This window comes from Psittacula echo, assembly GCF_963264785.1.
Source record: "Psittacula echo genome assembly, chromosome: 22".
In the NCBI taxonomy this organism is placed as follows: domain Eukaryota; kingdom Metazoa; phylum Chordata; class Aves; order Psittaciformes; family Psittacidae; genus Psittacula; species Psittacula echo.
In genome coordinates this window covers 4,195,472-4,223,354 of record NC_137758.1, presented here as the reverse complement: position 1 = coordinate 4,223,354, position 27,883 = coordinate 4,195,472, and the positions used below count along the sequence as shown (strand labels likewise).

At 45.9% G+C, this 27,883-nt stretch overlaps 1 protein-coding gene across 2 annotated transcripts in view; it reads left to right on the top strand.

Moving 5' to 3' along the window:
* Window positions 1-2,412: 2,412 nt before the first annotated feature.
* KCND3 (potassium voltage-gated channel subfamily D member 3) overlaps window positions 2,413-27,883 on the top strand; it is a gene marked incomplete at both ends in the record, with an annotated part of 115,842 nt that continues 90,371 nt past the window's right edge. For both annotated transcript variants that reach the window (XM_080633035.1, XM_080633034.1), the window contains one exon: window positions 2,413-3,521. In XM_080633035.1, coding sequence (XP_080489161.1) covers window positions 2,413-3,521 — 1,109 coding nt within the window. The remainder of the gene's footprint in view (window positions 3,522-27,883) is intronic.

Sequence of the window (27,883 nt, the reverse complement as noted above, 5' to 3'; positions counted from 1 at the left end):
TCCACTTCATAGCCAAGATATTTATAGCTTCCCCACATACACTGCCAGCATGGAAGGACCCATTTTATCTTTAAAAATTGATTTAAAAGCGTGTAAGTCACTTATGAGTTACCACTGCTTTATTAGAACAATTATATGTGAAGTATTTATAGTGCCTCAGCAGCTAATGTAGGTAACCTGGAATTTACAACCCAAGTTCTAGAAGTACAGGACTGGTTTCTAACGAGGCTCCTCTGAGGAATCAGGGGAGATGAGGATCCAGTGCACTGCTGCTGGTCAGGTCATCCTATGTCGCCAGTCAGTCCTGGTGGAATGACTGTGGTGGTGTCACTAGTTGAAATGAAAAAGCAGCCAAGACAGTTTACCAGCAAGGGAAACAGGAACAGGATGCATTATGTTGGGTCTCTTGGTTATTTGCCTCTAGATATTTGGTGATTAATGAATAAAACGGTTCTCATTTTGCTGCCGCCTGTTTTTCGCAGCCCTGTTCTTAATGCTGGGTTTCCTAAAAGTTCAAAGATCCTTCACTGCTGGTATAAGAAACCACCAGCTCTGCTCAGAGCCACAAGAGACTGCCTTTCAGCTAAAGACTGGGGCATGGTTTCAAAGTCATGTAGAGAAAGTTTGTAGTGCTCAGCCTCTTCCCTGCACAGATGGAAGAGCCTGGTCTCCAGGGCTGTCAGTCTGGCACTCTAACGCAATAAATCCCCTCTTTAGGGGAGAGGAAAAGTACTGCATAGAAATATTGAACAATTCTTTATAGGGAGATACTGCAGGCTTTTTGCTCCAGTGTTGTGTGTATAAGCAAAGTGTCTCCTTGGGATACGCCTCGCTATGGATTATTATACGCTTCGTAATTACAAAACCTCTTCCAGCAGCAGTAAGATGCTTGCACGAGGGACTGCAATTGTCCTTTAGATAGTAAAATTGCACAGAAAGATATTCCACATTAAGGTGATGAATGTTAATGTGCCCCGAAGAGGAAGAGTGTTTCTGTGAGCAGTTTAGTCATTTTCACCGCAGATTGGTTCCATCATTTTTTATTCAGTATTTTGATGGCCTGTTGGAATCAATAATGCTGCAGCATTACTGGCTGGAATGGCAGCTTTCATATAATTAAAAACTTCAGAGTAAAACTGCCTAGGATACAATTAAGCTTCAAAGGCCTGAGTCAGTGGAATCAATGGAATTTCCATTGATAAATCGACTTTTGATAGGGCCCCAAATGCATCTTCTGTGATACCTTTCTCTCCAGATAATGTTATGGTAGAGTTAGAAAAACATCAGGGAAGTGAGAGTAAGTACAAGTTAAAAGAGAACTTAAATATTGTAAGAACTCTGATCAATAAGAAAGAGAAAATTCAGGGCTAGATCAGAACCACAATAACTACTCTAAATTCAAGAGAATGTTGGCTGACGATTTGGACAACTTGAGGTATTGTTCATCTAAAAATCAAGAGTGCAGTGAACATATTTCAACCTAATAGTCTTTCAGTTCGTCAGCTGAAGGACTTCTGCCTCTGTTAGCTAGGAAGTAATCAAAGTATCTTCCTGCTGGGAGAAAGCTGTCCAACTTTGGAGGCTTCCCTCATCCTGATGTTCTTGGTATTCAGGTAGTAGCTTAATCCATCAGCTTGCACACCTGAGATTCACACTGACTGTTGCTCAGGTATTTGGAGCAACGTTGCCCTGAATTTTCCTCTGAGCCAGGAGATGGATGCAATATTTGACAAGAGTAAAACCCATCTCTAAATAAAAGAGACCAGCAAAACACTGCTGCTGAGGCCAGGTCTTCAGCTAAAGGTGGAAGAAAAGTAATGAAAACCAGAGAAGCTTTTCAATTTCTTTCAGCTGGAAATGTTCTTAGTGCAAAATCCCTTATGTATTGAACTGTCCTAGGACTGGAAACCCAGCTCAGTCCACTCATGGCTTTTCCTGACATACAAGCTCCTTGGCTGAACTGCAAGCTGATTTCACTGGAGTTCTCAGCTCTTTCTTGACAGCTGTAGTTAAACTGATGAGCACATGAGGCTTACACCTGGGGAATTATGGATTAGTCTTGTTTGTGAGGAAGCAAATATAAATTAGTGTGTTTATGCTACTTTTAAAATGCTTTTAATGAGGAATCATTTGCTATTCAAAATTTCAATCTATAATAATGCCATAACCCTGCAGAGCTGATTATCCTGTGCCTTACCATCATCCTTCAAGTGGGAGATATGGACAAGCCACTTGTTTAAATTCCTTGCGTACATACTCATGTTGGACTCCTTAACACAATGGGGCAAGACACCCGCCTTGACTGTGTTGTGGTTTTATTCTGTTCTTTATTGTAGATGGAACTGATCTGACTTCCGACAGGTCTGAGGAGCAGCCTAACCATCTTCTCCAGTAACAAGGCCTGGGGTCATCATGGCAGCAGGAGTAGCAGCATGGTTGCCCTTTGCCAGGGCAGCCGCCATAGGATGGATGCCAGTAGCCAACTGTCCTATGCCACTGGCTCCAACGGAGAAAAACAAGAGGCAGGATGAGCTGATCATTCTCAATGTGAGTGGCAGGCGTTTCCAGACCTGGAGGACTACACTGGAGAGATACCCGGACACTCTCCTGGGTAGCACCGAGAAGGAGTTCTTCTTCAATGAAGACACTAAGGAGTACTTCTTTGACCGGGACCCTGAGGTCTTTAGGTGCATCTTGAATTTTTATAGAACTGGCAAGCTGCACTACCCCAGGTATGAGTGCATCTCTGCTTACGACGAAGAGCTTGCCTTCTATGGGATCCTCCCTGAAATCATTGGGGACTGCTGCTATGAAGAGTACAAAGACAGAAAGCGGGAGAACGCAGAGCGGCTGATGGATGACAATGACTCTGAAAACAACCAAGAAGGGTCCATGCCATCCCTGAGCTTCCGGCAGACCATGTGGCGAGCCTTCGAGAACCCCCACACCAGCACCTTAGCCTTAGTCTTTTACTATGTCACCGGTTTCTTTATTGCTGTCTCTGTTATCACTAATGTCGTGGAAACTGTCCCTTGTGGCACGGTGCCTGGAAACAAGGAGCTTCCATGTGGGGAAAGATACGCTGTGGCTTTCTTTTGCTTGGACACAGCTTGTGTGATGATTTTCACAGTTGAGTATCTGTTGAGACTCTTTGCGGCCCCAAGTCGCTACAGATTCATTAGAAGTGTGATGAGCATCATTGACGTGGTGGCCATCATGCCATACTACATTGGCTTGGTGATGACCAACAACGAGGATGTCAGTGGAGCCTTTGTGACACTAAGGGTTTTCAGGGTTTTCAGGATTTTCAAGTTCTCTCGCCATTCCCAAGGCTTAAGAATCTTGGGCTACACTTTGAAGAGCTGTGCCTCCGAGCTTGGCTTTCTCCTCTTTTCCCTCACTATGGCAATCATCATCTTTGCAACTGTGATGTTTTATGCAGAGAAAGGGTCCTCAGCAAGCAAATTCACCAGTATTCCTGCTTCCTTTTGGTACACTATTGTAACCATGACAACACTGGGGTGAGTATTACTTCTTCTTTCACTGAGCAGCAGGCGAGCATGTACTAGGAGCTTGACTTCAGTTACTCTTAAGCTTTTTCCTGGGTGCATGTTTGAAAAGGGGCTGGAACTGTTAAGGGCTTGATTGTTCTTTGCCTTACAACTTCTGCAATTTATGCTTATGTGAAGTTGTGTAAAACAGAAAAAGCACTTAACACCCACTTGACAAATGCTTGGCACAATGGAAATGAGTGCAGGAGGAGCAAGGCTGTGGAGTAGCAGGTCCTGTTTCACACTCCTTCTGCAGGAGAGAAAAGTTAACATGAGTGCAAGGGACCTGGCAGGTAGAGTTTATGGCTTTCAGGCATTCATTCGAGCCACAGGTTTTACACAGAGTCGCTGACGTGTGTGTTGTCTCTCTTCGTCATGTTGGTCATGTTTTCTTCACTTGACATGCCAGGAACTATACATTTCCAATGGATATCGTGGGCCTCTATACTGAAAATACTCCATGATTTCCAGGACATGATTAGTACGTAACTGAGCAGGATACGGGCTTCCTGTCTGTGTTTAGTTGTGAGTTTAAAGAAACAATAGGAATATGTTGTTGCAGTAGAATTTGAAGCATTCCCATGGACAGGTACAGAGATAATGATATCAAAGCAAGGGGAATGTAGCCTGGAGGGCACATTTTTCCCCTATATTTCATTTCCCTCTTACAGATGTTTCTACTGAGATTATAGATTTGAGCTTCTGTTGCTCTGAACTAAAACCTTGGTAAGCAGAATGACCAAGCCCTCGCCCTCATGGGGTTATATAAAATCAAGTTGGCATCACTGGCTGCTGCTTCAGGCAGGCCCAAAGCCAGGATCAAACGCAATCTCTTAATTCCACACATCAGAACAATACACAAAGTTTACAGTTACTTTGCAGGGAATTTTGCCACTGGAGATTCACACAGTTTAATAGTCAGTTGTAGACAATTCTCGTTCTTGTAATGTGGTGACCGATTTCTCTAAACTGCTTTTGATTTTAAACACTTCTCTGGGCCTGTTCTACACGACCAGGCTCGCAGTAGCACTTTTCAATTATTAAAATCCTAATCCAGCTCTCAGAAAGGAGCAGAATCTGACATATGACAACTGCAGGCCTGAAGTTCTTCATTAAGTGAAGATGTAGAACACGTCTGTCATAGTCACTAAAAGACCCCTTTTTCCTCCTTTTTATCATCTCAGCAGAGTTTGCATGTTCAACATGCCAAAAGCTGAATTCCTTACCTGGGAAAAGTGCTTGTTTAGAAATGGAAGCCGGGCTTTGGATTCCAGCACGACCCAACCTGCTCTTTCACATTCTGACTGGCCCGTACTGGTCAGCTACCACCCTCCCATCCCCACCATTGTATCTCAGCAGCTTCAGAGGGACACCTGTGCTGGGTGGCTTGTTCACGTCTTCTCTATGAGAGGGAAATGCATAAAAACACAGCTCTGTTTTCTGGTTTCTGGTTAATAATGATGGCACCTATCTTTGTATCTGCACACACTTCTGGACATTCACACGTATGTTGCTTTATATTAGTGATGGGAGAGTCCTGTTCTCTTTCCCTGCCTTTCTGAACACGTGGATGGACAAACCAGAGTGCTCCTGAGGACCTGAAAGTGTTCTCAATCTGTTGTAATCACAGAAATTAGAGATGAATGAGTGCTATAAATGAGTTGACAAGGATTTTAAAAATGAGATGTTTGAACATGGCTTTGTAAGAGTTCACTGGGAAGGGACCTATAACATGCTGTGCAAGCCTTAAAGCTTTTAACTTCTGGTATTACTGATTTGGGATTTTTCTTGCAGGATTTTAATTAAAGTAGGTGTCTGTAGAAAATAGGCTGTCAGCTAAGTTTAGTGTCAAATCACAGGCTCACAAGCAACTCAGAAACCTCAATACGAGCAGACCCAAAACAGGCCCTGTGCCCTCTGACAACACCCATCTACCCACAACAGGTACCTATCACTCCCTTATTCAAGCACCCAAAGCCAAACGTTCTCCGCTGGCTCGCTCAAAACCTCTGCTTAGAAAGAGGAGTTGCTGCTAAGAGCCATAAAATCCTAATTCCTGCCAGACAAGCTCCACAGGGCCCTGCCAGACCCCTCCTTGGAGAAGCACTTTGTGGAGCCAGAGGGATGGTGCTGGGGTCCTAAGGTACCGACGGTGCCAGCTCCAGCCCCTGGCTTGTGCAGCAGCTCTCACCCACCGCTTGGCACCAGAGCACAGAAACTCCTGAGCTAGAAATGAAACTTCTGGCCTCAGGTCATTCCAGCTTCTCACTCCCACCATTGGAGTGGGTGGCTAACACCTCCTGCCCCACTCCACTTCCCCATAAATCCTTCCAGCTTTGACAAACTGTCATTTTCACACAATATCTCATATACGTCTCTCTTCAGAAGTCATTTCAATATGTTTGGAAGGATCTTGTTACTTACTAATGAGAGTTCTGGCAATTCCTATCACACAGACCTTGCCAAAAAAGCAGCCAAAGTCTCTAACGTGCTTCTTAATAGTTGGCGGTTGCCAGTTCGCTGCTTGTGCTTCAGCAACACTCGGAGCTTTTATGAGTATCTTAAATATTACCATTTGCCATTAAAAATCCAGCCAGCATTTCAAACAAGAACCTATAAAGCACAGCGGGGCTTAACTCAAATCTCTACACGTATATATGTATTTTTTGTTTTGAACACCGAAACACTGAAATCCAGATAAGTGAATGTTTCCCTGGCACTGGAATTCCATCATTGCTTGTGGCAGGATAACTTTTCCCATTTATTAAGACACTCAAAAATTACCTCTGTTTAGGTAAAAGTTTACTTACCACAACCAACCAAGGCTGGCATTAGGAAACCAATAGCTCTCCCACTGTTCCGTACATCAGCTGCTCTTATTCCAAGTCCCTCAGTATCTTTAGGATACAACTGAATTTCCAGCTTGACCCAGAAATGCAAAGCAATAAAAACGCATTTCTTCTTGAAGGTGAAGCACTGCATAAAATAGATTAAGTGCTGCTTTTGGGGGGGTTACAGTGCAAATCGGGCTGGAGGATTCCAGGATGACTTGCAAGCTCCTTAGGCAGTTAACAACCCAAGGAGATGGGTACAAGAATTATTCTGGAATGGGAAACAAAGCAAAAGGATTAAATGATACTGACCCTGCATCCCTGATCCCTCTGCTGTGCTCGTCAGCCCTGCTTTATCAGAGGCTGGTTTTAATTTAGCACGATTTAAATTTTGCTCAGGAGGTTTTCTAATGAAAGCATTCTTCTTGGGTGCATCTTAAATCAATCCAAATTACCGAAACAACTATTCCAAATTAATTCAAAATCAGCTATCCAATTCAGGCAGAAACACGTTTCTCCAGAGGCCAACAGCTACCCAGCTTCTCTCTTGCCTTTAAACCACCAAGACAACAAATATTAGCTCTGCCAGCCCCTGTTCTATGTTCTGTAGGAGGTTTTGATCTCCATGACCCTCCATATCTCAGCCACTCAGCACAGTGCTGGTTCCCATCGTTCACGTTCACATCCCTGGCTCTAGCTAACCTGCTACACAAGAGCCACCAGCTTTACATCTGTATGGAGGCAGTTTAATCATCATACATTTTGTTACCTTTCCACCAATGTGTTGGTTTAATTTGCTTCTCAATAGCCTGTGGTTGCGGATGGGGCAGCCTCCTGTTTCACTGCCCACCAGCACACATCAAACCCCGGCTGCTGTACGAGACCTCTCTCCACTACTAAACCCCACACTGGTTTTGCTCCAAGCATGTATTTTTCCAAGCTTTTTATAGCTGTTTCCATTTCACCTGACAACAGCAGCATGTTCCAGGCTCCTGGGCAGTGTCTGCAGCCTGCAGTGTAGGCAGCAAAGTGTACTTGTGAAAACCTGAGTGCCACATCCACCTGCACCATCCCGGGACATGGAGATGCTCTGATGTTCTGGCAGAGCTAGGGTTCCTGGTGTGGAGTACGCTGGAGCATCCCCATCCCCACCAGGAACAGCCTAGAAAAAGGTGAGACCTGCAGTATATCCCGAGGGAATCATCACTGAGCTCTTGGGCCATTTGTGCCAAGAACCCAGCAGTACCATGGACCAAGGAGGAGAGGTTGTTCATGGAGTTTGTGCTGGTTGAAACTTAGGGATAAACCCTGTGATTTTCCAGTGCCTAATGGAGGCTGAGCTCCTGGAGCTCAGTGCCCTTGGAGTGGTCCTGGGAGAATCTGTCCTCTGACTGACTGTCCCCTTTACATTTGCAAGAACATAATGGTTTCAAGAACACTATTCCTCTCTCAGATTCGGCTGTGCTGGTCAATGAGTGTGAAAGACACACATCAGTGCACTTGGACAACACAGTCCTATCGCTGTAATTCCTTTAAGGGATCAGGTTAATGCTAGGAAGTCAATAAAGCAGACGTGCTGGCCTGGTTATGTCAACAACCCGATCTGGAGCAAGATCCGAAATTTCTTGTAGCTTTTATTAGCCGAGCACTGAGAGAACAGGGAGTTGGGATCTATTTCGGTTTGTCTTGGCTCAAGCAGGTACCCTGTGGTTCTGCAAACCGTGGGTCAGAGGGAGCACAAGAGGACTGACCCCTCTGCAAGAAGCATCATTGTTTTGCTTATTTCTTGACCTTTCTTATTTATTGGCATTCAATCATGGACAAGAAAGGGGATGAAGCAGTGAAACAGCACACGAAATACCTGCTGCCAAACTGCTGACAGCCAAACTGGCGTGAACTCATTGAATACTGACCACGCTTGTTGCAAATGCTGCCAGGTACTGCGTGAACAGAGAGCTCTCAGCAGTTACTTCTCAATGCAAAGCCCTGAAAGCACTCGAGCCAATAGTAACCTTCATTCCCTCCTCCATGCAAACTCAGAGGAGTTTGCAAAGTAAGGAAAATAATAAATCATCTCTGGAGCGCTGCCATTCCCGGTTTCTCTGGGAAGATTACTGTTTGGCTCCGTTATCATATTGTGTGTGTCACTACTTCCGTAACTGCCATTAAACTGAATGTGAAAAACTGCTTTTATAGGAGCACTACTTTGCATATTTAACGTCAGCGATGGGAAGAGGGGTGAGATGTGGGATATTTCCTTGGCCTCTCGCCATTTCCCACACAGTCAACAATTCCTAAATCCTGAGGCCAAAGAACAGCTTGAATTTAATATAAAGTCCAATCAAACAATGAACTGATGGAGTCACACAAAGAAGCCATTTTCTTGAGCTTTCATTCCCTTGGCTCCAGCTTCATTGTACATGAAATGTGTATCAATTCTCTTCTCCTAATGGATTTACAGATATTGTGTGCAAAATGTCTTTGTGCCAGAAACTACAGGAGGGACCTTTTCCCTTCGCTATCCCGGTGTAAATCTCAGGCAAGCATCTCATCTTTGAGATATCTGCATTCACCAGAGCTGCAGGACTATTAAAATACATTTATTCATTCTCAGAGCAAATGGATATTTTTCTCTCTTAAAGCAAACAATGGTCTGTCCTGATGCTTTCTGTGGCTTTGGATATGTGCAGCGATTGCACGTACGTGCAAACACGCTGCTCTGAATGCGCAAGGCAAAATAACCTTCCTTTGGGGTAAACTCGTCGTGTGAGAACTGAATTAGTTTGAATAAGGCCAAGTAATGATACCGGCTAAAACAGTAGCGTGGCTGCTAAATTTACCAGTGGAAACCCTGGCAGGGATGCATCTATAGCAACTGATTTACAAATTCTTCCTAAGCTCCTCTTTCTAGTTTTTTTTTAACTCCCTTTCTTTCTCGCGTGCATCACAGTGAGTGCCTGAGAAACAGAGATTAAAGATAACATTGTGTTTCACTGGAGATGAAGGGAAGTGATTGGCATGCTGACTGGATCAGAGCTATTTTTAGTCTTATAAAATGATAATTTCATAACAGCGCTGACCCAGTAAAAGTAATTAGTTTAGAGAGATTGGCTGAAAAGAAGGGACAGAATAGCCGGTGTCAGTGGGAAAGCAGGGAAAGGGGAGGTGAAGGTAAAGGCCCTGCAACAAATTAGCCAAAGCTAATTACATCTCGCAGCTGATTACCGCCCGTACAGTCAGCATCAGTGTTCAGTGTGAATTCTGAGCAATGCGGGTCTCCGCACCCCCCCAGCCTGAGGTTGATCCTATACCCATGCATTGCCAGCACCCACCTCACCCATCACAGTGACATCTGCACACCACATCCTCACCCAGACTTTCCTGCCTGGCGCAGACTGAGCATGGGGCACCTAAAATATGAAATGAGACTTTAATATAGGAAATTTAATACTTTAATATAGGAAATACTTTAATATAGGAAATACATATTTATATATATATATATATATATATATATATGAAATAATATAGGAATACTTTAATATAGGAAAACAACATGAGATATTTTTACTGCAGTTTCTTAAGGAATATTAAGGGTCTAGTGGAAGGTGTCCCAGCCCGTGGCAAGGGGGTGGAACTGGATGAGCTTTAAGGTCCCTTCCACACAAACCATTCTGGGATTCTATGATCTGTGGATTCTGCATGGCTGAAGCCAGAATGGGGGAATATGTGTGACCAAACCCAGCTTATTTCTAGGCTGTAGAGTGTTCCAGGCACTGTAATGCAATCACCTCCGTAAAACAATGACATAAAAAATACAACGAAAGTGTAAGATAACCAGAGAACCTTTTCTCATTGCGAGCCAGCATTCTTCCCTGCCACCCATCACGCTTACAGCTGTGCTCCAGGACCAGGAGGACAGGCAGGGTTCAGCCAAGCTCTGCCTTCTCGACACGCAATGCCTACACAAACAGATGGTGCCTATTTAACTATTTACCACTGCTACATTACAGCACATTCAAGGGCTGTAATTCACCTCTTAAAGTTACAAGTAAGTGTGGAAGAGTTATTTTAAAATCAATATCTAACAGAATGCCATTGTTCCAACATTAAAACCTGCTGGGAAATTACTGGGAAGCATGTGGCAAGTCAAGTCACTGCGTGCCAGGGGAGGAAACAATTCATTACTCCTTTAAAAGGTGCAAGTCTTTGCTGGCTTTCATTCTGGTTGGAAATGAAGCTGGAGCATCTGGCTCGCTCTTTCCCTCATTCTTTCATGATTTCCCTTGTTTGTTCTGGCTCTACATTGTGGACTTTCTCTTATTGTCTGCACGAGGCCATGTGAGGTTTGGGTCCGGGGCCAACCGCTGTGGTGGCATTGTCACCGCTGTCACTCCTCCTGATGGAGAGTGGCACTCTGCATATGAATTCTCTCTCACCTACGAAAGCATCTTCAACACCAACAAAACCCAAAGGGGCAGTACTCACAGTCATCCTCCAAGCAGGCTCTTCACCGCTCGCACTGGGGAGAGCCATGGAGCATCGCCTGGAGAAGCCTGCTGCTTTAATCTGGGCCTGCCATCTGCGGCCAAATTAAAACACGGATCAGCTTTAGCTTTTTGCCTTCAGGACTTTGTGAAATTTGGCTGATGTACATCCCCAGAAAGCCCTTGAGAAAGGATTGTTTGCTTCTGAAGAGAGTAGCCCTGTGGATCCAGGCTATGGGCCCCTAAGGTTAAGCTTAAATAGAGATGCAGAGGACTTGACAACAAGGTCAGATAATTCCAGTAACAACTCTTACATGTATGGAGGGAAGCGGTGCTGTTACTGAACGTGCCCCACATACGGCTTTGCTGAACTGGTGCAGGAACAACACCCTGGCACTCACAAACCTTGCTCAGCTGCCCTGCAGCAGGTTCCCTTCTAACAGCTCCTGTTAATCAAACAACACATCCTCACCATGGTGAAGTACCCGGAGCTTTTATTGTGGGTAATTATTTTTCATGCACTTACTGCTTTATTCTCTCTGTACACGTGACTCCCCTTTGCCATCCAAAGACACAGACTGCTGCTGGTTATCTCTTCTTGCCTGTAGATACAGGGTTTCACATCAGATGTGAGAACAGCAGACGATAAAATCTTGGGTCCCTTTCAGCCTTTAAGATCTAAATGCGCAGCCTTGATAACAAGATTTCACCCCACGCAGACAGCCCCTTTGTTTCTTTTCTGGACCAAGGAAACGCTATTATTTAGTTCTGCTTATTTCCCCACCCAGTTGCCACAAGCCTCAATGCCACGTCTCCATGCTCTACAGGCACTTTTGGGGTATAATTTGGAGACAATACGTCATCAACAGTATGCACTTTTCTCTATATTTGATTGACCTGGGGCACAAGGGAGCATCCTCCTTAAATATTAATTACCATCACTATGGAAAGAACAAAAATAGCTCTTTATTTTTCAATAGGGTAACACAAGACAGCTATTCTCGCAACCTAATGCTTGGCAGAAGTAAGCTATCTGCAAAGGGAAAGCTGAAACGGGAGAAAGCTGCTCTGAACTGCTTTCTCCTAGAGCCTATCTACTTCAGGGTCTTAGTTTGGATCAGGAATGCTGGCTGAAAGCAACCTCCATCATCCTATCCTTGCTGCCATTTGGCTCACAGCACAAAGAGGTTTCCGAGCATGCAAACTGCATTCCTTCTGGATGAAATACATCTGGAAGGTGCACTCCAGGAATGCATCCAATGTGCTCTTACTGCTAATGGGCATTCAGGCCATGGACCAGACTAGGCCTTTGCTAAAATTAATCCTCCCTGAGCTGTGCACTGTAGGGATGCTCGGTCCCCTGCCCTGGCTCAGCTCCTGTTGAGCTGCACTACTTGCTAATGTAGATATATCCATTCTTTCCCCGCAATTGATCTCAGAACTCGCTCTCAATTATAACCCTGTTGGAGGGTCTTTGGAGGTTTACACAGTTTGTTGGCCTTTTGTCATCAATACTAAATGGAGAAAAGTTCCAACTGCTTCTTTGTGACTCTTCAGAGAGAAGACAGGAGTAGGCTGCTATCGATTTAACAGACTCTGACACCTTCGTTACTCCACTGCGCGAGAGCCCTTTTCTAGTAATCAGTGTCTGCAATGAGTAGAAACAGGACTGAAATGTACCACTTTGAACATGAATCAATGAAGCATTATTGCCAACACGCATCCTTCACTGCCACACATTTCAGTTGTGCTGCTGGTTCAGGAGGCTGAAAACCCCGTCCCCCACCCAGCTTTGCACCTGCGAGATACCCTTTTTATCAAGCTCACTCTCTGATCTCTGCATAGTTAACCAAAACGTGAAATCCCTGCCTTCTGCCATGCATGTGTGCGCTTCAAAACTTCCTGCAAGACCACAGGAGTGTGTACAGATGGGCGAGTGTGGTCAGCTCGCAGGAGGCAATCACAACTTTTCCTTGGTGCCTCTTTCGTTTTGCTGCCTACTTGCATCTGCCTTACCGTCTGTTCATCAATCCAGGGAGCATCCATCATGTAAGAGGATGAGTCTTACTGAGTCAGACACTCAGTTCATGAAATGAGTTGGCATCATATTCTCACCTTGGCACACTAGATGCAAAAGACTTCAGCCCTTTTAGATACTTCTCTGCTGCAGAGGACTAGCAGGCCAGGTTAAATAATAGAAATGTGCATTCAGCGAGACAGCTGTTGAATGAAAACATGCAAACCAGATGAAATCAGATAAAAGTCATCTCTCCTGCTAAGGGTCAAATCAGCTGGGCTGAAGGGATATGAGGTTTTCGGCCGCAGAGGGCTGAGCAGGATGAGTTCCACCACTAATGAGCTTAGTGAATAAGCTCATTACCTAATGAGCTCTATTGAACAAGTCTCATTTCCAGCCTAGGGAAAGCCTTCCGACTAGATAAAGCATAGGTAAACAGATCCATCAGTGTACACACAGAAGACTTATCTGTAACTCAAGAGCAAAGTCACGGTCATTGACAGAGTCCTTCCTGAAGGTGCAGATGTCAGGATGGATCAGAAAAGCAACAAATAGCAGAGGCTCTTTTCCAGTTTTGACCCTCCTTTACAAAGCCCCATGCACACAAGACTGCACACCAACCTGACCTGGTAACGCACCCATGTCCTAATAACCTTCTATCAGCATTCACATAGGATTGCCCTCCATGTAGGACACCACAGAGCTGGACAAGGTCCCTGCCAACCAAAATTATCCTATAACCAAATGCTCCTGAAATGGTGCACCTCTGTGGCTCTCCATCTGAAACCCCAGCATTGCTTTTGTGGCCTGGGAAGATGTGTCAGATCAGATGCCAGGTCTTGCCAGATGGCCTGAAGAAAATCTGACATCCACATTGTCTTGTGGACAATACATCACCCAGAAAGGTCAGAGTCTTCAAGCAGCTAGTCTGTAAGGAACGGTCCATCATGCACCCACATGCTGTTTAGTGCAGTTTTCAGTCCTGTTGGCTTGGAAGTGAAAGGAGAAAATAAGATTTCAGAAAAGGAGAAGAGACCTACAGATGCTGAAAGCAAACCCCTTAAACCTTGTCTTCTACATAGTAACACTGCCATTGAATTTACCACTTTTTTCAGCAGATCCTGAGGTATTGGTTAATCTATTCACCTCCTACAGTTGTGCCGCTCTCAGACACTGCCGCTGTCCATCCTCTGTGGTGGTCTAAGCAGAGGTAAAATATGTTTGAAGAGAAAAAAGGAAGGAAAATGCTGAGCTTTGCAGTAAAAATAACTGCTAAAAAGATTTTCAGGAGAAAGCAGGTGTTCCGCCTTGAAAATACATATATTTAAACCTCTGCATGCCCCTCAGGTGCACATCAGAGGGTAAATAAACATGCACATAGCTCGCTTGTACATGTCAGTGTGTATTCACGTGACTGCAGCAGCAAAGCCTGACACCAAATGTACTGTGAACTGAAAATGAATTTCAGCAGCTTTTGTGATTCATTCTTTGTCAGATACAAAGGAGGTGTCTGGAGCTGCCTCGTCACCCGTGTGCAGGGGGCTCATTTGCTGCTGCAGCACAGAAACCCCGCTCCTCAGGCTGTGTGCGCCCTTCCAGGGCTGCCCCACTGCCAGCCCCTATGCATCCCCACCTATGTCAATAACGTTAATGGTCCTGCCCACTCTGATCAGTGTGAACCAGGAGTAACTTCATTACAGTCCGTGAGTCACCCCAGTGACAAACGAGTGTCACTGACAGCTGAACCGGGCTCTGTGGATTTGAATAGGTCGGGGTGTAATTTGGGAGACGTGTTATGTGCTGCTTTTATGGGAGAGTCATTATGGCAAGAGATGCCTTCTGGTGTCAGCTCCACCACGGAGCCACATCTCATCTTCCATGTTTGCCAGTGCTTTCCTTGGACATCCTGGCAATTTCCAGCACTCAGTATTAGATGCACTATTGTTGGAGAGGATTTGTGTGCCATGAATAATTCAAAACAGAGTGGGCAGATAGCACATCTAACACCTATAGCACTTGACTATACAATAAATTAAATCCACCCATTAAATCATCATGCCATTAAATTATGGAAGTGTTCAGGGCCAGGTTGGATGGGGCTTGGAGCAAGCTGCTCTAGTGGAAGGTGTCCCTGCCTGTGGCAGGGGATGGAACTGGATGAGCTTTAAGGTCCCTTCCAACACAAACTATTCCATGATTCTATGATCACAAACTGAGAAATAAGGCATTTATCAGCATAGCTGTGCATACTGAATGCTTTATACTTATGTGAAATACTGATGCTGAAAGCAGTTGGCAACTAAATGCAAGTCAGACAAGGATGTGTGGAATTCTGTAGGAATTAAGCACAGCTATTGCACCCTGCGCTCGCAGCAGAGACTCCAGAGGATGTGCAGGCAAAGAGACAGATGAAGCCACCGGCCGCAGCAGTGCACACACAGACACAAGGGACACTCACAGCTCTTTAGAAGTCACAGCACCTTTGCTGAACTTGGTTTACAATCTCACATAGCTTAACACAACCGTATTAGTGCAACACAGTAAAGGAGCAGGAGCTACTTGGCAGTGCTAGTTGAGTATCGCCAAGTCAAAGTAGGCAGCTTCCTTTGACCTTGATGTGCCCTGTGTAATGGGTTGCTTTTATCTGGTTCTCAACCCCATTGCTGGATTGCTCAGAATGATCCACCTCTTTCTCTAGAGGTTGGCATCACATTTGCTACAGGATACCGTAAAACACATTGTAGAAGCAGGATGTCTCGTGTCCTGCATTTCTGGATAATATTTCTCCCTCATGAGCTGTCACAGTGGCTTAGTGTAATGGGCTTCTGAAGGCCAGATATAACTGCCAAGGGATGAGGTTGAAGGGGTTTTTAGGCAGCAGTGACTTTTTCCCTCATCCAGTCCTATGATCAGGGAAAGATATAAAGGAAAGTACATCATCATCTTTGCTTCTGTGCAAGCTCTCACTATGACTCAGGACAAAAAGCTTCATGTGAACAAGGCAGAATTACAACTTTGTGCTTCCCATAGCAGCCTTTGGCAGGTGTTTGGGAAGGGCCCAATGACCATTTATCAATTACTGGTATAAATCTGTGTGCCAGGATTCTCAAAGCCAAGAGACATTCAGATTCCACCCTTGACTATGAAATGACAGCGATCCAAAGTTTTCTCCACTGTGTTCTCCTCTCCTGAACACCCAAAAGCAGTTGAGAACTGCTGGGGAAAGATCTTTATAGATGGAAAAACCTCTGATGCACTTAATCAGGTAAACACGAACAGTCAGCCATCCCTCATCCCATACCTGGATCACTTCAGTTACAATTCTGCTGCGAGATGGGCACTGTCTCCACCTCAGCTCAAAGACCAGAGGTCCAGAGGGAGAAGGTGACCTGAGAGTGCTCATACAGTGCATCACTAATCAGCTCCATTGGCTTACTTGTGCGATGCAATCTAAATAAAATATCAAAGAGCTCAATCTCCTCTCACAGATAAAAGGAGAGAATGGTGAAAAAAACCCACACGGAATTTTAGATGAAGGAATAAAGGATGTTCTAGAGGTCTGTGTTCCCCTGCTTTATGGGGCAAGGCTGAAAACGGCTTAGCAAAATGCAAAGAGAGGTTGTTTCTTTCCCAGACGCCGATTTAGTGTTTAATACTAAAATACTATAAGTAACAAATCTGCAGAATCATGTAGCCAAGAAATGCATGTGCATGTAAGGAAACACACACAGAGCTCACCAGACGCTGCCAAGAGGTTGGCATTGCACTCAGCCTATGGATGGGCTGTGTCTGTTGGAGGCAGTGAATCAGTGAAGCGGTTGTGGCTGTTCCACACCTGCCTCCCCTCCCATGGGCCTGCAACTCTTTCTGTCCCTGTTGTGGCCTTTCCTCATGCTAAACTTTGCTTAATGAAATACCACAAGATGACCGTCCGCTTTAAGCAATCACGTTCAAGACACATAATGCCAATAGTCAGAGCCCACACCATAAACACTTCCGTAACATGGGAATAATGGGCAAATTTCATGACCTTTCTATGGAAGCATGGTGAATAAAAGAAATCAAGAGAGCAGAAGTTCTAGGCCAGAGCACACAGCATCCAGTGGGCTCAAAAGACATCTTAAAATCAGCCACATGCAGTTCTGAAGTCCCATGGATACAGCGAGTGTATCCTTAGCCATAACCCTCCATGCATCCAGATGGGAGTAAATGAGATTGTGTGGGTATGAAAAAGATTCTTGAGGATTATGTGTAAGATGTGAAAAGCAATCACGCTGCTATAAATGATAAAACATAACCATAAAATAAAACGCTGAAGGCCTGAATGATTGGGCATTGATGCAAAGTGATTTTTAAATGCTACCATTCAGATATGGTAGAAAATAATATCCCTCTTGCAAAAAAAAGCAGTACTGAGTGGTAGAAAATAAAACCCACTACAGAGAAGGCAGCCCTGAGGAAAGGCATGGCAGAAGCACAGGCCTCCCTCCTCTGCCTAGCCCATCATCTCCAAATGTTTTCCTTTCTCAGTGTTCAAACCTCTACATAATTCAAGAGGAGTTCAATATGTGCTGTTAGATAGGTCTGTATGCAGCTGCAGCAGGATGTGCACCCACAGGCAGGGATACAACAGGGCTGACAGATATTTTGCCTCATTTCTCGAAAGTATCACACATGTGGACGTCAAAATAGAATTATCATAATTGGTTTAATGCATAGACGTGTCAAAAACTTGCTCTTCATGTGCTGAGAAAGTCAGTTAAAGCTCAACTGAGACTAATCAGCACAAGGGAGGAATTCAGTACCCTTCTGGAGACACATGCACTGGGCAATACTACTAGTCTGTGCCCAGGCTGATGTGCAATTGAACAATCTGAATGCTGGGCTAATCATCCACAGGAAACACATTGAGCATCTCAAGGAGTGGCAGGAAATGAAGCCTCATAGTTCAGAGATTGGGCTGATGAAGAGATCACATGCAGCTGTCAGGAGAACTCCTCTTCCTCCTCCCCAGGTGCCCCCCATGGCCACCAATCCCTCGCAGGATGTGTGACTCCTGACAGCAGCATTGCAGGGAGCATCCTCTGAACCGAAGGGATATTGGCTTTCTGCCCACTGTGAATAATGGGCTTTGTCAGGAATGATCTATTTAAAAACTAAGTACTGCCCAGGGTTGTCTTTCAGACAGATCACTTACAGGGTACCACGTTCGCAGTGCTGTGGGCTCCCACATGGGGACTGTCAGGTTGTGGCCACAGTCCCTGGCTCATCAGGACAGCAGTGAGGCAAGGGCAGGACACACCAGCCCAGCCATAGGCATGGATCCACACAGCAAAACCTGCAAGGCCCCACACTGCCATCAGCTTTCCCATGGACACAGAGAAAGGGGACAAAGTAAGAGCAGCTAAATGGAAATTGCTTACTTCTTTCCCAAAAGCCTTTTACTACAGGGAGAACAAGTATCACAGTCGGTCCTCATTCATTCTGTCCTCAGCACAGAGATGCGAGCTGCCTAGCAGGGCAGGGTAGAGGAAGCACAGGTCAAACCTACTTGCCTTCTGTCCCACCTAGTGTTTGTTAGTGGCAGTGTAAGCTCAGGGTTAATTACTAACCCTAAAAGACTCTTTCTTAGGGACATAGGGATGAAGAGAGCTGCGAAGGGCCGGTTATTTCTGCTGCCTCTCCTGCTGCTTATTTCACAACCTGCACCCTCCCAGATTGTCTTTTCTCCCCTTCCATCTGAGCCATGCTCTGCTTTCCTCTCCCTTACCCAGCAGTGGGTTTGTGCTTCCGCTCAGGGACTCCTGCACAAAGAGGGGCAGTGTCCGTGCTGCAGCCGCGGAGGTGACCCGAGCTCAAAGCTGTCCCACAACTCAACTGCTCCAGCAGTTGCAGTGCTGCCGCGTCTGCATCCCCGTGACAGCTCCGAGGAGCAAACAGCTGCTGTCTGAGACGGTTCTGGTGACGTGAGATGATTTCAGAGACGAATGTTCTCCCAGCTCACTATTGACACATGGGACGGGTAAATGAGATTTACTTTGGCATCTCATTCACTTCTCAATCCATCTTCTCTAGTACTTTTCTCCCCTCCAGCCTGTACGTGGAAAGGTCAATCAGTTTAATTATGGATGTAAGACACATAGGTGCCATTTGCAGCTCTGCTAAGTGTCCTCACGCAACTGGAACCCTCTTGCATCAAGTATAATAGCAACAGGTTTCTTACTGCAGCAAAGAAACCTCCCCAAGGTGCTCACTGGACCAGGATAGAAGAAATAACTAACTGAAGAGCAGTGAGTTTTAATGACATTTCTGCAGCTTCACCAGGGCTGTCAGAATATGCTACAAATGTTTATTAAAGTTCACTGCCTTCCTAAATAAACACTGACATCTCTATTTAACACAGTCAAATCCAAGTCAGCAAACAACTGAACCACACAGCACAAACCATACAGGAAAGAATTCTCTGCTCCCCTATATCCTTCTCAGTGGAGCAGGGGAACCTGCGCAGCCCCTCAGACCATGCCATGTACCAGAACAGCAGGAGCACAGCACTCTGAAGGCAGCCTTGATAAGCAGCCTTGATCACATCATTCCATGTTTCTTTAAAGACCCTGACTTCCATGGACGGTGACCACAACAGGACAGCCAAGGGGTGGCACCAATAGATTCTGATACAGATAGTCAGCCTGGCACTTGCTCATCTGCAGTTTTCTTGCTAATCACTGTACCACCACCCCAGAGGACAATTCCACTGACAAAGTGGGTACTTTTGATACCTGTCACTTCACATTGTGGTTCTCTTTGGTATTCCCACATTTAAGACCCTTTGAAAAGCAGAGGCACAAACCCGTTAAGGGACTATAAATGGCTGACTGAGATTTGTGTGTTGTTTCCATCCCTGTAGAGAAACCCACAGAATCCTATAGGGGTCAAAACAAGCACACAAATTCACCACCAGTAATTACCTTAAGTCTTTGGAAATGATCCTACCATGTGTTCCAGCAACCCTACAGCAATATAAACTTCACTTTGAAATAAAGGACACTTTAGGATTTTTAATTGCATCCTAACCTTTCATTAATTGGGCTTTATGCAGTGAGCAACATCACAATAATAGGTCTGCAACCCCTGTGTGGAATACAAATGGGCCACAAGCAGGGGAGAGCACCTGAGTGTGCCAGGCCAGCAGCGCTGTGGGAGCTGATGGACTCAGCCAGCACCACAGAGACTTCCTCATTATCCAGTGGCCTTTGGTTGACTGGAATTACTTTCAAAGCAAGCAACATCAGAAAAACATTCCCACACAGCGCAGGTTTTGGCATTCACTCATCAGAGAGGCATAAAACAGCTCTAGAAAGTGATGGCTTTGAGCAGTTCTGAAAAGTCACATCTTAAATTTATCTCCGTAATAATGAGGCTAGTGAACAATTCTGCCAGTGAGATTTATTTGCACACCTCACATTGATGTTTTCATGTCATTTCTGAACTTCCCATAAACAAAGGGTTTTACAGCTCATAAAAGTAATAATCCCAAGGGCAGGAATTTGTTTATGGCTCTGGCTGCAAGTGTGCAGTCTGCCTGCATCTGTGCCACAGCACCCAAGGGACCGATGTTGCAGGATGTTCAGCATGGCCCCGGCCATGCCTTCAGGCACAGAACCTGGGGGATTATAGAATAGTTTGGGTTGGAAGGGACCTCAAAGCTCATCCAGCTCCAACCCCTGCCACAGGCAGGGACACCTTGCACTGGAGCAGCTTGCTCCAAGCCCCTCTCCAGGTTTCCTGCAGCCCCTTTAGGCACTGGAGCTGCTCTCAGGTCTCCCCTTCAGGAGCCTTCTCTTCTCCAGGCTGCCCCAGCCCAGCTCTCTCAGCCTGGCTCCAGAGCAGAGCTGCTCCAGCCCTCGCAGCAGCTCCATGGCTTCCTCTGGACTCACTCCAACAGCTCCACTGCTTTTGTGTTGTCCTCAGGAGGTCTTTCACATCGTAGAGGAACAGTTAATCGGTCTCAAAGCCAGATTTCCTCACTTGGCTTCCTTCTGGCCATCTCAGCCTTCCTACTTCATGTGCCTTACCCTTTACCACCTGTCCACATATCCCAAAGCCACAGCTGAGCAGCCTTTTGCCAGGGACAAGCGCAGCTGCAGGAGCCCCACTGGGGAGCAGAAAGTCCTCGGTGTGGGTCCACAGGGGCCAGGAGCAGCTGGAATGCAGGACCCTGCCTTGCTGCAGCACAAACCCCTCTGCTCTGCAACACTGGGATAAAGTCCAGGTCCTGTACATGCCCTGTGCGCAGGGGCAGGGTTCACTGCCCAGTTTTAAGAGCGAGGTTCCCAAATCCTTTTGGAAATCCAGCATTCCTGGGTAGCTTTGATGCTTTCATCCTGTGACCCTCCCTAAAACACAGCTCTGGGCAGACTGACAGCTCTGGCACCGGCTGCACTGGAGCCAGCAGCACCTGAGACCTCTCCCCACACTGGGCTGGCTGGAGATATTTCCCAGCAGAAAAGTGTTGTCTTTTGGGGAGTATGATGTCATTTGTCCTAATTCTTGTTGACATTTCATTTCACATGCTATTACATGAACCCCTTCAGAAGGGTGAAACAAATTTGCTATAGAAGAAAGAAAAATAATGCATGCTTTAGGACAAAACAAGTTCATGATTTGTTTCTCTGATATTGGTAACATACATGGTGCAAAACATCCAGCCAAGCTTAAACAGTACAGCTCTATTGCACGTAATAGTGTACTGGTGACTAACGTAACACCACTTGCTACTATTGATATTGCCATTTCTCATGGAATCACAGACTGGTTTGTGTTGGAAGGGAGCTTAAAGCTCATCCAGCTCCACCCCCTGCCACGGGCAGGGACCCCTTCCACTGGAGCAGCTTGCTCCAAGCCCCTGTGTCCAACCTGGCCTTGAACACTGCCAGGGATGGGGCAGCCACAGCTTCTCTGGGCACCCTGGGCCAGCGCCTCAGCACCCTCACAGGGAAGAGCTTCTGCCTAAGAGCTCATCTCAGTCTCCCCTCTGGCAGGTTCAAGCCATTCCCCTTGGCCTGTCCCTACAGGCCCTTGTCCCAAGCCCCTCTCCAGGTTTCCTGCAGCCCCTTTAGGCACTGGAGCTGCTCTCAGGTCTCCCCTTCAGGAGCCTTCTCTTCTCCAGGCTGCCCCAGCCCAGCTCTCTCAGCCTGGCTCCAGAGCAGAGCTGCTCCAGCCCTCGCAGCATCTCCATGGCCTCCTCTGGACTCACTCCAGCAGCTCCACGTCCTTAATTTTTCAGCCAGCCACAGTATTGCTAATTAAACCAATCTTTCTCTTTGTTAGTAAGGAGAGCTGAAATGCTTTCTGTAAATATCCAGGTTTGTATCTGCAATAATACGCTGCTGGATAATGGAAGGGCAAGTGTAAGGGAACCTAAATGAATCATTTTTTATTTGAGCAATTTAGCAATGACATATTATATCAATCATTTCTGTGCTGGGTCTGTGGAGTAAGCAGATATCCTGACACGTTTTATACCTTTCTTTGAACAATATAAAATGACCTTAGGAGATAGACTAAGCTGCTAAAGGTGGCTGTGAATCTCTTTTAATGGCAAAATGGAGCAAGGAGGGAGAAGGACACCCTGGACGGTGGGTCTGCAAGCAGGGGACAGGCCATTGCTGGGGAACCAGAGCTCCCAGCCTTGGTGGCATCACGCTATGCAGAAACCCCCACAAAAAACAGCTACCATAAACCCACAGCTTCCTCCTGCTTTTAACTCCCAACGCGCTACATTCATCTTCTGTAGTGATTAAAGCTCAGCAAAGTCATTAATACTGAGGCTTTTCTCACTGCATCACGTTAAAGAAAGAGACTTACTTATTTAAAGGAAATATCCCCCTTTTCCCTATCCAGAGCTGCTTTCATAGGGGAAATGTAATACTGACAAATACTGCCAAGGAGTGCATTTGTATATGGCAAGTCAACAACTTTATGAACAGTGTAAAACCACCATTTATGGGCTAAACAAAGGCTGCTATTTGCAGAAGTCACACAAGTTCACGATGGCAGTGCAGCAAAGCAACGTGCAGGGAGGGTGTCCCACAGCACTGCCCATGGGCTGCAAACGTGGGGTTCTTGCCATCCCATTCCTGGGAAGCAAGGGCCAGACGCACAGCCTGAGTGACCACAGGACTCTCACTCTGCCAGCCCAGCACCTCCATAATCTGCCCCAAAGTGCTAGAACCTAGGAAGAGGGAAAACTCTCCTGAAACAAGGAATAATTTCGAGGCTGATGTGAACTTCTCCCTTGTCAGTTTTTAAACCGGGATTATGTCATATAATAGCCTTAAAGATATGCCCCAGGGCCAGTCCCTTTTACAGTGAATAATACCTAATCACCCATTTCTTCCCATATAATATACTACCACCTTCTAAATTTGTCGATCTAATTAGCTCTTTCCCCTAACACTCAGTATGATTAAATCTGTCTTAAAGCTTTCTGTGCAGCACAGGAGCAGACACACCTGAGCATTGGCTAAACTTAGCAGAGGACAATATTTAATGGGTTATTTTTAATGGATGCTGGAATTGCTGCATAAATGAATTCTGATTTGAGTTTCCTCAGCCTCTTTATTTTGTATCTCAGCTCCCTTAAATTGTATATCAAGCAGATTAGAAAGAATAATGGAGAAACTTACCTGGCACCATCCATCAAGTATCCTTCAGAACTAAATTAACAATGAGCACTTTATGCAAAAAAGAGGAGGAAGAAACTGGGTTTCTTTATACTTCAGCCCCATCATTTTATAAGATGCGTCAGACTACACACATCTGGACTCATCTCCCAGTCTTCATGTGGTTTAAACACGGCAAGCCTAAGGGCTGGAAACAATTCCTAAGCATGTTCATAACTTGCATTTGATTAGGAAGATTTGCATGTATTTGGGGTAACTAAAAGGCCCGTTTGTGCACGGTGGGGCAGTGACCTGATCCCCTTTCAGAGACCACATCAAAGTTACTGTTGATATAAATCATCAGTGAACCACCAATTCCTAAGAGGTTTGTGACACACCAGTGCTCTGCAGGCTCAAGCGTGAAGGTAAAGCTGCTTTCTCCACTCAGACTGTGGGCACTCTTTGGAGCTGCAGCCCCAGAGGAGACAGGGGATGCCAGGCATGGCACTGGGAATGCAGCCCGTGAACTCCATCAGCTCCATGGGGAAAACCAGCCCTGTTCTCTTCCCCAGAGCCCAGGAGATGCCAAAATGTTCCCTGAAGCGACAGGCTCGGAATGCAGAGACTCGGGGGTTATTTGAGCTGTGCAGAAGCACAGGATAAGAGCAGTGGAGCTGCTGGAGTGAGTCCAGAGGAGGCCATGGAGATGCTGCGAGGGCTGGAGCAGCTCTGCTCTGGAGCCAGGCTGAGAGAGCTGGGCTGGGGCAGCCTGGAGAAGAGAAGGCTCCTGAAGGGGAGACCTGAGAGCAGCTCCAGTGCCTAAAGGGGCTGCAGGAAACCTGGAGAGGGGCTTGGGACAAGGGCCTGTAGGGACAGGCCAAGGGGAATGGCTTGAACCTGCCAGAGGGGAGACTGAGATGAGACATCATAAAAAACATGCTTGGAGCAAGCTGCTCTGGTGGAAGGTGTCCGTGCCCGTGGCAGGGGTTGGAACTCCATGAGCTTTAAGGTCCCTCCCAACCAAAACCATTCTGGGATGCTATGAGTGTGGCAGATGTTCCGTGGAGATCTCCCACTGGAGCAACAACTGAGTTGTCTCAGCCCTTGAGAACAGGAGTGACTCAGGGCTATATCCTGAGTCTCAGAGAGAATTTTAATTGCTCAGTGCAACTTGCAACCAAAGAGGCAAAGCAGGAAAGATGGGAGACCTGGCAACACCAGCTCCCAGAAAGAAGGGTAACATTCTCTGATGGGATCTCTTCTAAGTCCTTTCACTGTCTTTCATTAGGAAGGTAGATGGAAACCACGCTGATGTCGCTGGGGTTCCTAACTGCCTTCAGAACACTCCGCAAAGGTCTCAGTGTGCCTCTAATCGGAACACTTCCTATTGCCAGTGCAGGAATTCAGCTGAATGCTGTTGTAAGGGTTGAAAGTCAGCTCCTGGCCCATTTAACTACACAGCCATCTCTTTCATTAGAGTCCACCGGCAGAAAGATAACCAATTCCATCTCCATAATTACAAAGACATCCACAGCAGGAGACAATAAGGTTGTTTCTTACGGAGGATTTGAATTACTTCAATTATCATGTCTGCAGCCTCCCATTCAGGGAGCATGAGGTTTGGGATTACTTTAGAGCAATCAATTGTGCCTGATTGGTTATATTCAATACAACTAGATGGGAGACTCAGTTTTTGTTCCCTTTAGGCAATGCAAGCTCAAAGACCTGCAAAATCTCTGTGCCCCCTCCAGGGCTGTCTCTTGAACAGAACAAAGGCACAGGCTGCAGAAAGGAGAAACTAATAATATTCTTGGGTGTATTTATTTTAGGCTGCTTCTTCCTGAAAGCACAGTTTATCCTCACACGTCATGCCCTGAATGCAAAGAGCTGTGCTAGGGAGGTCAGTGCCACCAGCCTCCCTTTGCAGCTGAAGAAACTGAGGCACAGAATTGAAGGTGATGTTGGAAAAGGAATCGCTTTTGCTCGTGTTGTAAAGGCAAAAGGAAAGGAGGTCCGGTATGTTACTGTGCAAGGGGAGACCTGGCTTCCAATAGAGTGCAGAAGTAGAGCAGGAAAGTCATGAACCCATCCCTGACCAAAGCACGGATCCATTCCAGGGTGAGTTCCCTCTGCAAGCCAAATCCAGGTACGCTGCAGTGTGGCTCCAGTGCAAATGAAGTTCTCAGGACTAATTAAAATGCACTTTTCCCTTTCTCTTCTCTCTGCTAGTCAATAGGATAAACAATAGGCTACTGGAATACAAAGAGCTTGCTTTGTGCATTGTGGATTCTCAAAGATGCTTTACAGCATTAGATAGCAAACACAAAAGCCGAGCTGATGATGTGTTTATTTGTATATAAATGTGTTCCTCTGGTGTCACTTTTGGCATGGAAAAAAAGAAATATGTTTCTGCCTAAACATCTCAAAATGGCCAGAGGATTTGAGGCAGATCCTCATTAAAAGATTTGTAATCCTGTCTCTGGGAGGCATGCAGAAAAACGGGTATGCCTCCAAAAACTACACCGCATTAATGGGTTTTACATCATCCACGCCTGTTTTGCCAGACCTCCAACTTACATTCAATTTGAAGCATAGATATGAGCTTGGGCTGGATTAAAATTCCACAATGAATTCCACAATGAATCGCTGCTGAACTTACTGTCATCTCTAGGAGCCGTGGCCAACGTTAAGAAGTCCAACAAATCTCTGAGTATCTTACTGGCTCCAAGCTTATTGAATTTCCTTAAAGTTTCCCTGAGAAAAGATTGTTTTTCCCTTCATTTCCACTTCTGATCAGCCTTAACGCCTAAGTCAGATCGCTCCATTAAACTAAGACCAGGTAATACTTTCAGGTGCGTTTCTTCATTAGCCCTAAAATCTCTTTGGGGGAGATAGGAGAATTGTTCTTTTTGAGTAAAATATGCACTTATGAAAGCTCTGCTTAGGAGAACAACGCACTGGTTCAGCCCTCCAAGCTTCAGCACAAATCTCATTTCAGCAGGTGATCAAATCCTACTGCCTTAACCAAAGCACTTCTCTGAGCAGGTTCTTTACAGACCGGTTTCAGCATCAGCTTTGCTGTGCTCTGGTCTCCAGCTTAGCCCTTTCATGGCGAGCTGCCTAAGGCAGCAGCACCACCTCTGTCCACAGCTACACAGAGTTGCAGGAAGTAACATCGTTCACTCCCCAGCAAAACTGAAGTGGTCCCATTGGAGTTGGTTTCTGTGGTGGAGAATGGGAGATGCTTGCATTATCAGTGATGTGTAAGATCACAGAGTCCCAGACTGCTTTGGGTTGGAAGAGACCTTAAAGCTCATCCAGCTCCAACCCCTGCCAGAGGCAGGGACCCCTTCCACTGGAGCAGCTTGCTCCAAGCCCCTGTGTCCAACCTGGCCTTGAACACTGCCAGGGATGGGGAATCCTGTGCAATAAACTGTGAAACAAGGCTGTGCTTTCGCAGCTCCTGCCCCAGCTGGAGTTACCGCATCTTGGGACAACCTCGCAGCCTGCTCCTACGTCTGATTTGCAAAGAAAAGGAGGATGTAAAAAAAAAAAAAACAAAAGATAAAATGAAAAAGACTTTTTCTTTACTTAAGTGTCACCTGAAAGTTTAAATTTAGGCATTAAAATTCCCTCTGTGCTTCTGCCTGAATTTTTAAATATAGTCATTAAAAATAAGACCAACCGTTAGCATGAGCCACCTTACATAACTTCCTCCACAGTTTAAAAATAACCCCTTCAACTTTCTAGTACTCGGTGTGCATCAGAGCAAGGGGTGGGCAGGTACCCGACTGCAGCCATGCAGGGCTCACGCCTCAGCCCTTCCCCACCAAGACCTGCCCTTACAAGAGCTTTAGCCTTTGGGTACAGACCCCACAGTAAAGGGGTGAGACCCATGCTGCACCCCAGAACCCAGCTCTGGGGGTGCTGGGGGGAGGCACCCAGCGCAGGGATCACCCCTCGTCCCATCACCAACCAAGCCTGGTGGGCCTCGGGGTGCTGGAGGATCCGGTTGTCTTTCCACACATGGTGTTTTCCTTCCTTACTGCAAGCACATGGCACAATTTAAAGAGCTGTTTATGTCTGGAGCTAAAAGAAGCAGAGCTCTGCAGTGTAGCTTGGCTCCTGGATAACTGCATTACCAGAGAATCCTAAATCTTATTTTATTCTGGTCCAATACATATTAAAGTCAAGGAAAAGGCTCATTTAAAGACCCAAGGGTATAAATACAAAACAGATCTATCTTTGTATTTGTGCTGAAATCAAACAATGCATTAATAGTGCTTCATTAAATCATCCAGGTATTGGTCCCTACAGCTCTGTAGCTGAAGCCTCA